At 44.8% G+C, this 13689-nt stretch overlaps 1 protein-coding gene across 2 annotated transcripts in view; it reads left to right on the forward strand.

Annotated features, from left to right (window-relative positions):
* Positions 1-13689, forward strand: part of SEL1L3 (SEL1L family member 3) — a 93213-nt gene that overhangs the window by 32545 nt on the left and 46979 nt on the right. For both annotated transcript variants that reach the window (XM_073237766.1, XM_073237764.1), the window contains exons 8-9: positions 1642-1774; positions 3310-3450. In XM_073237766.1, the coding sequence (XP_073093867.1) occupies positions 1642-1774; positions 3310-3450 (274 nt within the window). The remainder of the gene's footprint in view (positions 1-1641; positions 1775-3309; positions 3451-13689) is intronic.

Genomic DNA, 13689 nt, shown 5'->3' on the forward strand with positions numbered 1-13689 from the left:
ACGCATAAAATGGAAACCATTTGCTTCCTCTGTTTTAATAACTACTAGCTTAATTATAGAGTAGATTTTTATCAGGCTGTTGCCTATCCAGTGATTAAGCTAATGGAAGGAGAAAATCTTAGTTATTTGGTAAACCTTCTTTTATATGCTATTATTTAAAGTATCAGAAGAGGTGAGGCTCGAGCAGATTAAAATCTTGGTTCCTTTCACTGCTCTCTTCAGAAGGGAGGCTCACACTGGCGTGGTTTGGCTGCATTGTCGAGATCGCAGAGGGCTTTGGATTCAGAACAGAATCTACTACATAGTGACTCACATCTAAAACCCACCCACAGATGGGATTGTCCAGCTCCCCAGGCCGGCTCAAGCAGGGCTGGTATCGGGAGAGGAGGGCTTTCCTACAAGGGGCCTGCATAGCCGTTGTTTCTTCTGCCTTGGTACAGAGCTCACCAGACAAATGAACAAGGAACATTCTTACATTCCTGTGACTGCACTGGTTTGTTCTGGGAAAAGCAGGAGTCACTAGGAAGTAAATCAGAAAAATGTCCTACCACCCATGGGAGCATCTTTAAGCCCCTATTGAGAGACCTGTATGAAGAGGGAAAGAATGAAATTAATTTATTCATTTGTGCAGTAGATACTGTGTTCCTACTCTGTGCCAGGCTAGGTGTTGAGGTGTTCAAGATGAACTAAGATAGTAGCTTTCAAATTTTTTTGAAGGTGGTTCACAATAAGGAATCTATTTCATATCATGAACAGTAAATATATATACATACACACAATACATACATACACACAAACACATATGTATACATACAAATACAAATACATATATATGTAAAGCACAAAACCAAAACAAAAATTTACTAAGACTGTATACTCTTGCTACATTAACTGTCCTCTGATATTTTGTGTTCTACTTTGTAAAAAAAAAAAAAAAGTAACTGCTGGTTACAACCCACTGAAATCATTTCATGAGTCTCCAATGGGTCACGTGTTTTGAAAACCACTGAGTTGAGATAAGGTCTTTGTTCTTGAGGGGCTCCCTGTCTGGCTCTTAAACACATTAAGTTATGAAAGACTACAGTACATGCTTTACTTCAGACTTTAATTCAGACGTGAGCCCAGTGTTTGGGAGCCCTGAGGTGGGAACATTCGCACAGACACATTTGTGAAGGTGGGCTGCTAGAGAAGCCGCCCTGAAGCAGTGACCATGGATCTGGCTCCTGGGGTTGAGGAGGAGACTGCCAAGCAGGAGAAAATGGGAGGCGGTCCCCCAGGCAGCAGCCCAGCACAGGGAGACAGGGCTTCCCTTGGGAATAGAAGAGGCAATGAATGTGAATTTCTAAGGGCAGTGTAGGTGCAGAGAGACGAGGTGGAAGCCTGGTCTCTGGGAAATCTTGATATTTAGGAAGCTCTGCAGAGGAGATGATGCTACAGAAAGAAGCGAGAGGGAAGCGGCCAGAGCTGGTGTGTCTTTGAATTAAGCCCTCCCTTTGTGAATCCGGAGTGGGTGATCGGGGTGCAAACAAGCCATCTGGTGATAGCAATGAGCGAAGGAAGTCAAGCCGGACGCAGCCTCATAGGTATCAATGGGTGTTTGATGATGATTTTTGTTCATTCGATTTTCTTAACTTCTTGCAGATTTTTAATCCCCTCCTTGAGAAGCAACTTGCCGAGCAAATCAAGTTATATTATGATAGGTGTGCTGAGGTTCAAGAAATACTGTCTGTGTACACATCCAGGGTCGAGCAGGACAGCGGGAGGCAAGAAGCATGTGAGTATCCAGCTTCGGGAGAGCACCGTGTAGCTCTGTGCATTTGTGTCAATACATGTTTGCCTTCTCTGTCTAATGGGGTTAAAACAGAACATATGTAACTTGACCAGTGGGGACAAATATGATCTTGATCCCTTCACAGATGATGCGAGTGAAAGCGCAGATTCCGTCTGGGGTCCAGCAAGACCAACCACCAAGAACCCAAACTTTCCTCAGAGCTTCAACCACACGTGATTTAGCTTAAGAATACAAATGAGTGTTGTGAGCCTCAAATTACATTATTCCCATCTGCAAGGGGAACCTAGGCCAGGCTAAGAAAATGAGAATGAATTGGAAAATAAATTAATCATTAGGAATGTTTCCCCATCGGTGCACTGTTGTTGTGGGCCATTCATATCTGAATATTAGCTTTCAGAAATGTTGAACAATGACTTTGTTATTTAGGGCTCCGTTTTATTTTTTAAATCCTTGAAATTGATTCATTCTGGGAGACCTTAGTAATTTTCAACAGAAGGAATGAATTTCAAATCGACTACTTTCATGCCAGCTTCTGTCTGCGCTGACATCCTTTCACCCATACAGGGAGGGTGTTGACGGTTCTAAAAGTTGGTCCTGTCTTGTCTTCTGCTGTTCCAGCTTGGATCTAGCACTTACAATGTCTCTGTGCTGTAGATCTTCTTGCTTCATATCATGGCACTAGAGTGAGTCACATATGTTCCTTCTGGAAGAGACATTCCTCAGGGCCTTTGCCATCAGCACAAGAGAGTCGAGAATTTCAGTCTTGCCCACATATCTCACCATCTCCAGAGCTGAATTTCTCATTCTAGGCTGTGGAGGGATGGACACATAGTGAACCCAGTCCAGTAGGGTTCCCACAAAACAGTCTCAGGAAGTGTTTAGAGGTGGTGATAGGTAAGGGTGGAAAGGCAGGATTTCTGCAATTTAATTTAAGAATAGGCTGTACTGGTCCCCAGCTGCTGCTTTCACTGCTGAATCATCCAGAAAATACGATGCTGTCAGAAGTGGGTGGGGGAAGATATATAGGAATAGTAATATCCAAAGCAGGAAAGAAACTGATTTTGATAACTAATATAATTTCAGGAGAGATACCCTGACCTGGAAGGCCAGCCTTGCTGATCTGTTTGGTGGCACTGGGAAGATTTTCCTGACACCTACTGCCTTGCCTCCCTGGGGGTCCTTGCGCTTTGCTCCTCAACTCACACTGCCAACAAAATGGCCTAGATATTGGCCTCCTGGGGACCAGCCCGAGGCCAGCTGCTCTTTCTGTAGAATTATTCAACAGCCATCAGCAACTTTGGCACATTTCCCTGGGCCTTGGCTTTGAATTTGTGACCCAGAGGCAAAGGCATGGGAGCCAATTTCAAATCCCTGATGCACCCAAATCAATAGACAGTAACATTAGGTCGGACCTCTTATTTCTGTAAGGGAGTTCCTGTAAGGAAGCCATGATTTAGAATGGGGAGACTTTTCCTCTCCTAAAGTGGGGTCGTATCTTATGCCTCCCCGTGCTGCAGGTGAGCTGCGGAACTCCTACCTGGACCTGAAGCACAGGTACGAGAGCCTCTCCACTTGCAGAGCCCTCCCCTGGGAGAAGGAGCTGAGAGACCAGCACCCCAGCTTGTTCCAGGCCCTGCTGGAGATGCATTTGTTGACAGGTAATTGTGCCTTGGCCTCATCTTGGATGAGGCCATTTCTCTGTAGTTCCCTTGTCCTCTTAGATGATTTATGCCCCAAGGTTATTTTTAACCCTAGTGTTCTAGCTTCCCTTCAGATTCAAATTCTGCCCTTCTACGTCCACAAAGCTCAGGATGTCTCTGCATATTTTCAGCACTAAATACAAAAACTTAAATTCATAAACCGCTCAAGCAATGCCTTATTTAAAACCAAGGCCATAAACAATGGCTGGCAGCCAGAGCTGGCCACCAGATGTGATGGGTTTGGCACATTCAGTATTGTCAGTTAAAAAAATAATCAGTTATCAGTACCTAAAAGCTTGTATAAAAAAGCAAATTTTTATCTTTTCTTGAACAATCCAAAGATCTGGCAACGCTGGGCCTCCCACATGGCAGCACCCTGGAGGTGAGTGGTTGGCACAAGGAGTGAAAGGGATAGAGGGGATGAAAGGAAAAGAGGGGAGAGATGAAAGAAGAGAGGGGATGTGAACTCAACAGTCCAAGTAGGTTTACTGCTGAACCTGAGAGGGACCCCCCTGTCCTGGCCTGCAGAACAAAGGAAGAGAGTCGGGAACAGGTTAAGAGGCGTTTTATGGCCAGGGTTTTCCGTGGGATCTTTGAGGGGAGGGGTCAGAGGAAAGGTGGGCTTGTGGCTTGCTGACGTGTCCTTTGGAGGATGCTTGTAGCCCAGGTGAGATGACACCTAGGTCTCTCTGTGATGGTGGGTGGGCTCATCCGAAAGGTGGTCCTCAGGTCCGGATTCTGTCAGGGACGTCTGTCCATCCACAGCCTCTGCCCTCTATTTCAGTGCCTCCTCCCTAATTCATGGATCCTACCTGTGTGGGCCCGTAGGCACTTGAACTTGGGACCTCTGATTTGAAGTAAACTTTAAGCAGCATCCCAGAATCTGTGTGTACTACCCAAAGTGGCCAGCTTCTCCTTTGGCTCATTGTGATTTGGGTTTGTTTAGGTAATTAAGTACACACTGTAGGGTCACAAGGAATCTTAAAACCATGTCCATTAGGAAAAGGACAGAAGCTAGGGTAAGGGGATGCTGAGGGGGTGGTGGTAACCATCTTAGTGGTTAGGGGGCGACCCATGTGTTCCTAGTCAAGGCAATGGAGAAACCCGCCTCTGCTTCATGCAAGAACTTCCTAAGAATGGCAGTGTCCAACAGAATAGATTCTCTTTGCAAATAGTGACCTTCCCCACCCCCATCATGAAAGAATGCAAGCTGTACAGGATATTTCATCTTTGTTCATTTGATCCTTACTGAGTTTCTCAGTTTCTTGGCTAGACTTTACAGATAAGGAAAATAACACAAAGTCCCTGCCCTTGAGGGGTAGACTTGAAGGCAAGGGAAAATGGTAATGCATTTTTAATAAAAGCTGTGGGAATATATGGTGGGGGCACAAAGAAGGGAGTGGTCAATTGTACCAGGAGGCTGTGGTGTTCCGGGAAGGCTTCCTAGAGGAGGTGACACTACGCTTTATACTTGAAGTGTTAGTAGGTGTTTGCCAGATAACCAACGTGGAGATGGGCATTGCAGACAGAGTGGGGGCAGAGTGGTGGAAATAGCACAGCATTTTTAATGATGTGCCAGGGTTTGGGGAGGCAGGAGAAGGCCTGGAGAGTGATAATTCCCAGTGGAGCTCAGACACCATCCTGAAGAGTGTGGGCTTTAGCTTGTAGGTAACAGGGACCTGTTGAAGGGTTTCAAGCAGGGCACAGAGGCATGACCAGATTGGGGTTTTTGAGATGGCTCTGGCAGCAGTGGGAGGGTGGTAGAGGTAAACTAACACGTGTGTGGAGTTGGAAGCAGGAGTCCATTGCTATGGTCTAGGAGGAGAGGATGCAGGCCCTTCTGGTGCCAAGTCTGCTTAGGTGTCAGAGATGGAGCTAAAGGATGTAAGAGGCTGGCTCTGAAGGACTCTGTGACTGCTCAGATTCAAGCAAGGAGGACGAGGAGCATGAAGGCTCTGTGGAGTCATGTGGCAGCACAGCCTCTAGAGCCAGGTGGCCTGCTTCTGATTTAACTTAGCATCTACCAGCTTGTGATCCTGGGCAAGCTACTTCATTTCTCTGAGCCTTAGTTTTCTCATCTGCAAAGTGGATCTCATCTGCAAAACCTCTCTCCTAGTGTCGGACTAAATCAATTGATACTTAGAACAGTACCAGCATGTAGTGAGCTCTGTGTAAGCCACGTTTCTCAAGTGCAGCCCTACTGACATTTTGAATAGGAGAATTCTCTGTTGTACGGTCTTTCCTGTGCATTGTGTATGTTTAGTTGCGTATCTGATGTCTGCAACTAGATACACCACCTCCCCTCCCACCACTGCCCTCTTGAGTTGGGACAACAAGAAATGTCTTCAGTCATTGCCAAATGTCCCCAGGGAGACCAGATCTCCCCCAGCTGAGACTCGCTACTCAGTCAGTGCTGCAGCTATCACCACCAGGACAAGACAATTCCCAGGTTTCCGTCGGTCACCTGGGAGGTGGTAGAGCAACTCACCCAGACAGGAGATGCACGTTGAACAATTTAGGTTAAATGGATTGAGACCACATACACATGAAAACTGTTTCTATGAGATTTCTGATATTTAAATATATTTTGTTGATTGGGAATAGGAGTGAGTCATTTTCATAAGACATTCTTTTTTAAGTAAATACTCCCAATAAGAAAGAATGCTTTCATGTCATTTTCACAACTCAGAAGTTCTGTGTATAAGAATTCAGAATTATTTTACTCTCTGTGGAGGCCTGGAAATGGAATCTAATTAAAAACCCCCATCATGAGCCCCTGAATCTCAAGACTTCCTGGGCTGTGGCACCATGCGACGCTACATTGCAGTGCAGCAGCACGTTCTGCTGACCTGTTAGGCTTCTGGGATCCCATCCACGGTGGAAAAGGGGTGGATCCCATCCACCCCTGAAGCCAGACTTGCCCCTTTAGGACCCACTGGTGGTGCCAAACTAGCCAGTCGAGCCCTTCTGGTGCCAAGTCTGCTTAGAACATTGCCAAGGAGCTTACCCCGAGAAGCTATCCCTACCACCATGGCATCTGCCTCCCTTGGGCATACAGCCACCTCCCCTCCCTGCCATTTCCTGGGGCCTAGGAGCAGGCAGGGAGGGGAGCCGGGGAGGCAAATCTCCAGAGCCAACCTTAAGTTCCCATCTGCCTTTAGCCCTTAGTTTTCTAGGTTACATTGCCCCATTAAGGACTGGGGAGTCTCTGCAGAGGTAGGGCATACATTCCTCATTAAATTCATCTCTCTGCCTGGCACACTGCCCTTGTTTGAGGCTGTCATATCCTTCCACTAACCCCGGAGAAAGGGTGGTGTTGCACATTGTGCCCAGTGTCTAATAAGGCTGAGAGAAAGCAGAAAACATTTGATTTCATAAATCGGGGATAAAGAAAACAAGTTTACATTTTTAACATATCCTTTACCCTGGTCTCCTATAAAAAGAATAATAGTAAGACCTACGTGTCTATATGTCTATTCCTGCTTCCTCACATATCCTTCCTTTCGAGTTCACCTTGCTTTGGTGTTTAGTTGGCTTTGGAGTGTTCAGACAACTCTAGTTAATAGGCACCATGTTTGTGTTATGTTTTCAGCTGCTGTCCCAAGCTGTTCGGTCCTGTTGACGAGTAGACTTTATTAGAACATTGTCATCGTATTACATTTTTTATATCTGAGATCAACTATGAGAACAGATTCAAGTATCAAATGTTTGATGCTTAGAATTCTGGCTTCAGGAACTGAATAGGTGCAGTAACAAAGATAAGGAACTTACCTGTGTGAGTAACTCCTTATATTGCTCATTCCACAACCTTCCTCTCATTCATTCACTCCATGAGTATTTACTCAGTGCCTGCTCTGAGCCAGCTTAGGACAAAAATGGGACCGTGTTTAGAAAGAGAGTCATTTAGGTAAATAAAAGAGAAAAATGTCAGTTCCCATAGTTCCTACAAAGGCAATTAATTTGTGGGCCTATTTTTTTTCTGGCATCTTGAAAAAATAAGACAGTGTGAGACAATGGCCTGTGATTTCTGGTTCTTTGTGACAGTCATCTTTTCTCCTGGCAGCAGCCCCTTGCATATACGGCCGACTCCGCTCTCAGGCTGCTGCGCTTGCACATATCAGACCTGAGAGTTCTTTTCCCCCACACTGTGTAATTCTGGGCAGATACTCTGCTCTTGCTCTCAGCCAACATACTTCAAAGGAGTGATGAGGACATTGCAGGGAGTGGAGAGGAGGGGGCTCGGGCCAGGTCCACAACCAGTAGGCAGCCCATAACAGAGTGTCCTCTGCTTTCCGGCCCAGGGAGGTCGGGGCTGGTCACCACTCCAGTTGTTCCTGAGAGACTGAGCTGTGTTTTCCTACTGCATAAGAAAATTGCCAAGTATTTATACTCTCACTCTTGAAAGACTGTAATTTAAGAATTTTCATGGTGATACAATACACATAATATAAACTTTCTCCATTGTGACCATTTTTACATGTACTCTTCAATAGTGTTAAACACGTTCATGTTGCACAACAGATTTCTGACCTTTCTCATCATGTAAAACTGAAACTCTGCAACCATTAAACAACTCCCCATCCCCCTTCCCCTGAGGACCTGGTTACCACTAGGCTATTTTCTGTCTTTCTGAAAAAGGCCCTTCATATCAGTGGAATCCTACAGTTTTCGTCCTTTAGTGACTGGCTTCCTTCACTTAACATAAAGTCCTCAAGGTTCATCCATGTTGTAGCATTTGTGAGAATCTCCTTCCTTTTTAAGGCTGACTAATATCCCATTGTATGTATTTAGCCCATTCTGCTTATCCACTCATCTGCCCATGGAACAGTTGGGTGGCTTCGACCTCTTGGCTACTGTGAATGGTGCTGCTATGAACATGGATGTGTGCAACTATCTCTTTGAGACTCGACTTTAAATTCTTTTGGATATACTCAGAGTTGGGATTGCTGGATCATATGATTAACTTTATAAGGAAACTCTACACTGCTTTTCTTACTGGCTGCACCATTTTACATTCCCAGCAGCAGTGCACAAGTGATCCAGTTTCTCCGCATCCTTGTCAACACTTGTTATTTTCTGTTTTTTGGACAGTAGCCATCTTCATGGGTGTGAGGTTTAATTTACGTGTGTAGTTTATGTACTGGGAAAAGTCTGAGTTAATAGCAATTAAGAATTAAGTTGTCACAAAATGACATATCTATGAAAGAGCTTCATGGACAGAAATGTACCACCTGGACATGAGGGATAAAGTGACCTGCATAGAGCTCATCTCACTCTGCCTTGGGTTACAGCCATTTAGTCTTATTTATGTCTGTGTATCACTTACTCAATTGCAAGCTTGTTGAGAGCAGTGCAGGAAGTAGGAAGTATCCCATGGACACTGCCAATTCTCTGCAGTGCCTGCAATCGTGCTGGTCTTGTGTTAGCTGCTTGGTTACTGACCCTTCCTCCGTGTGACCCTACACAGCACCTTTCTGCCCTACTCCCCTCAAAGAATGCGAATCACCCGACCACGTTCCTCAGCTCGTCTGCCATATAGATGTGGCACAATACCCTCCCTGCCTCCCAGCATTCCAGAGCTACTGCTCTGTACCCTGATTCCCTTGCTTGGCGTAAGATTTCTCATGCGTTGCTCTGTCCTGAAGGTCCCCACTGTCCCCAAACAGCCTTCAAGTCCCAACTCAAATACTGCCTCTTTACATCATCTTCCTGTTCTCCCAGCAGACAGCTCCTTCTCTGTGCTCCCTGACCATCTTGTAAGTTTCCCCTTTACAGGTCCAGTCTCATGGCATTATAATTGTTGACTTGCCTATCTGATTCCACAGTGGAGCTTCAAAGTCTTCAAAGACAGAAATAGGAGCTAGGTTTCCTTGAAGACTTTCAATAAGTATTGCTGAATAAATGAACTCCAAGTGAATAAGTGATCTATCTCATGGTTAAGTCTAAAAACATCCTGTGGAAGGAACAAAGAATTTGACTTCCAAGAGATACAAGTTCAAGGTCTGCACTCTTCAAGCATGACACCAACCCGACTGGTAGAGTTCTGTGGGCTTATTCACTTTCTTTCTATGTTTTTCTCATTTCTCACACACTTCCTTAGCCTCGCCCTCTGAAGAGCTGCTGTCCTAGCTCTGAAAACACCTCTGCAAACATAGTTGTCTCCTGGTCTGCCAGCATGCTGCTTTCCAACTCTCTTGTGTCAACAAAAATAGACCAGAATCCTTCTTAGTCTATGCATGCCTATTACAAAAGAATTCCCAAAATGTAGCCCTCATGGTTCTTGCTTTCATATATTTGCAGTCTAGTTGCTGAAGTATAAGGTTGCCAGGATGTGAAACAGCCCTGAGGTACATGCACACCCAGTTTGGCACCATGTACTGGGGACCTCCAAGCACTGTGCTGGGCCCTGGGGCAATGGTAATGAAAAATTTGGATTAACCCGTACACAGCTGCCAAGTGCCAGGGGTGCAGAGGAAGGAGGCTTCTTAAATGTGGATTGCTGGTTGGCAAACTTGGTATAAAATGCAGCTGTCTCCACTGGCCGTTCTTCCTCCGAAGTATCACAGGACATGTTCCCCACCTCCCAGAGTAGGCATGTCTTTGAACTGAAGATGGCAGCACTCCTTGGGGTATCCAGCAGCAATGCAGAGGTGAGGCAGAATCCCCTTCCTGTTGCCCGGCATGCCAGAGCCACTGCTCTGCATCCTGATGACCTTGTTCCTGTGCTCCTCTGTCCTGAAGTTTCCCACTGTCCAGGGTCTGGATGCACACAGGACTCCATGCTCAAGACTTCAGGGGGACCATTCTGGTTGTTTCCTGGGGAACCTCCAAATCTCTAGGAAAATGGCTCCTGTCAGAGCATAGAAATCGCTCTATTAGCATTCAGGCGTTTGATGCTAGATGGTAGTATTTTAGTATACATACTTTGTCACTCAGAGTGTGCTGGCTATTTCTTTTACTCTCATGTCACACCTTTCTTGTCAAAATGGAACTCAGAGCCCTTTGAATGAGGCTCTGGCATTCAGGGAAGAGAGGTAGTGGGGACTGGGCTGGTAGGAAGTGGCCGGCATGGCAGTGGCAGACGGGCTTCAGGCCTTTCTGACTGTGCTGGTTTGGGGAGGAAGGACACAAAGGTTCAGGTGCAGGTGGGACTCAAAGGCGGGGGGGACCGGTGAGTGGGCCGGCTGAGCTGGCCAGCATGGCCCTCTGGACATCTGCCCTGAGGCCAGAGCCGCCTGTCCTCCTAGGCTGGGCACCTCCGAGCCCCTGGGAGTAGAAGCCTGGTTTAGAGGAAGTCCAGGGGCTGCCAGCAAATGGTTCTCAGGAGGAGGCCAGGTCTGAGGCTGGGCTCACCCCTCAGGGCTGACACCATGGGCTCCATTCCTTCAGGGCCTGGGCCTGACTTTGTCCCAGGCTTTGGAGTGCCAAGCTCAGGGGAACAGGTGCCTCCACATGGTATGCCAACGGGCTGCTGGCGGCACTAGCCCACTCGAGTGTGTTTTTAACTCTTCTTGTTTTTGCAATATTTGTTTATTTGGAGACTGAAAACTGCAGAGCATGGAAATGGTAGAAATCCAATGATACTACTTAATAACGCCAGGATTCTGAATCTTTTAAGAGCTATTTTCACTGTTGTTCATTAGAGAACCATCATCTTTATTTTTTTTAATTTAAGAAAGCATGCATTATAGTTTTTAACAAATACACAGAAGCACAAAGGAGAAAACAAAATAAGGGCCATACTTTTCCTGCCCAGATAATCCTTGATGACAGTCCTGAAAGGAGAGGGAAGGAAGTAAGGAGGGAGGAAGGAAGGGAGGGAGGGAGGAAATTGTATATATAAAACCAGAAAAACTGCATAGTACTGAAAAGTACAAAGAGTTTACTTTTGAGAGAGAAATAAGCTACCTCCTCAGCTCCCGGGAACTCAGTGGGGCTCACCAGATCAGACTGAGGAATGTGCTGGGTTTTTTTTTTTGTTTGTTTGTTTGTTTGTTGTTTTTTATTAAAATATCACTGATATACAATCTTATGATGATTTCACATAAATGACACTGTAGTTTCAACATTCACCCATATTATCAAGTCCCCCCCACCCCATAGCAATCACTGTCCATCAGCGTAGTAAGATACTATAATCATTACTTGTCTTCTCCAGGCTGTGACACCTTCCCTGTGACGTACCTATATTGTTAATGTTAATTATAATGCCCCTTAATCCCTTCTCCCTCCCTCCCCACGCACCCTCCCCACCCCCTTCCCTTTGGTAACCGCTAGTCCCTTCCAGGAGTCCGTGAGTCTGCTGCTGTTTTGTTCCTTCAGTTTTGCTTCATTGTTATACTCCACAAATGAGGGAAACCATTTGGTACTTACCTTTCTCTGCCTGGAATGCATTGTGTTCTTTAAACTAGTACACTTGGTGAAGATCTTCCTTCTCTGGTTAAATGACATTTTCTCCTTTCACTTTTTTTCCCTTTCAACCTTCTACTTTGGAAGAATTACACCTTTTAGAAGCTCCAAACTAAAAATGACTTTCCTGTTGATGTCCCTGTTCCTCTCCCCGGAAGGAGTCTGCCTCTCTCCTGAATCCTCAATCAGATGCCAATTCCAGCTCCTTCAGCACACGGCTACCTTCTCATTTTCTGCTTTTTGCCTGTTTTAACAATGAGCACACAAATGGCAACCTTATGGTATTTTGCTGTAAAAAAGAAAAAAGAGCACAATAAGCAGTGCTGTGCTACTTGGAAAATAGTGTGGGCTAATTAATGGGGTGGTACCTTTCCTTTCCTTAGCTTCTGTGCAGGAAGAAGGAAAATGGGGAAATGGTTCCTTCTTCTATTTTGTTTTTTTGTTTTTTTATTGCACCATTAATCTCACTAAACAAGGCATGTTTTTTTAGTTACAGATCAACTAGAAAAAATGCATATGCTAAACCAGATGGGCAGAATTGACAGTTTCATTAAACTGATTTTTAAATGGCCAGTTTTACAATATCACCGGTAATATCATGGCTTTGATTTTGGAATTCAAACGTTAAGGAATGTGCAAAAAGAGTAATTTTACTTTAGAATTATTATTTTTTATTGTATTCACTATGCAGAAAATTGGTTAGGTTCTTCTGCAGAGAAAATACTGATTGGTAATATTTGGGGGAGTTAAGAATGTTAATATGTAAAAGAAAAAGTGAAGCCTTTTCAACCTGCCTGTAGTTCAGTCTGCAGGGTATTTTTGTGCTAAGGATTTGAGCTTTGTGAAAGATTCCCCTTTTGCTTCTTATTCTCCAGCAATCCCAGCAACCTGGACACTCTTGCTAATGATTTCTGGGGTTCTGTGCCATAGGTCAGAAGGGCAAGTGTTTCATTTGGAGCTTCATTTGGTTTGGAGTTTCTTCTCTCCTCTGAGCCCATAAACCCTGTGTCCGTGGGTACTCAGGCAAAACTCATCATCTTAGTTAGGTGTTTGAGCAAGTGAGGTGGGGATGAATTGTTAACAAAATGATAATGTTGTTTTGCTCAGATGGGCACAGAGGAGCATGTGAGATGAGTACATAGTTAAAAGTAAATGTATGAATAAGTAGGAGTGGGACTTATTTTGAAACTCCATCTGAGTGCTGCCATGCATACTGAATCCAGGGGAGAAGGTTCTTATCTTGTCTAATGGTTGGGTAGGATGGAATTCTTTCAACTATGCAAAGGGAAAAATCCAAAATGAGATCCCCAGACTCCAGGTGGGAAAGGGTATTGTTATTCAGATATATGCCAGCAGATGAGCAGAGGGAAATGTTCAAGGATGTTCATTGTCGTGTTGTGGGTTATAGCAAAATCACTGGAAGCAACCCAAGAGTCTAAAAATAGAGAACTGGGTGGAAAAACAGCACTATTATAGAATGCGATACTATTGAAGCTTGAGAAAGAATGAACTTCTGATAGCCGTGGACTTCTGATAGCCATACTCATATGATACATGGTTATTTCAAGAAAAGAAAGTTGAGGGTCAGAATCTACAGGATCTTTTTGAAAAGAAAATGTGTACTTATCTATGCAGCTAGATGTGTATGTGAATTACTGCCTGAGCAAAGGAGAAGTCTGGAAATCTACACACCAAGCTTTTAACAGTGTTTTTACTATTAAGGAAGGACTGGGAGAGAGGGGAACTTCTGTTTGTATTTTACACAAATCTGTATTGTTTGTTTTTTGA

This window comes from Manis javanica, chromosome 5 (genome assembly GCF_040802235.1).
Source record: "Manis javanica isolate MJ-LG chromosome 5, MJ_LKY, whole genome shotgun sequence".
NCBI lineage: Eukaryota > Metazoa > Chordata > Mammalia > Pholidota > Manidae > Manis > Manis javanica.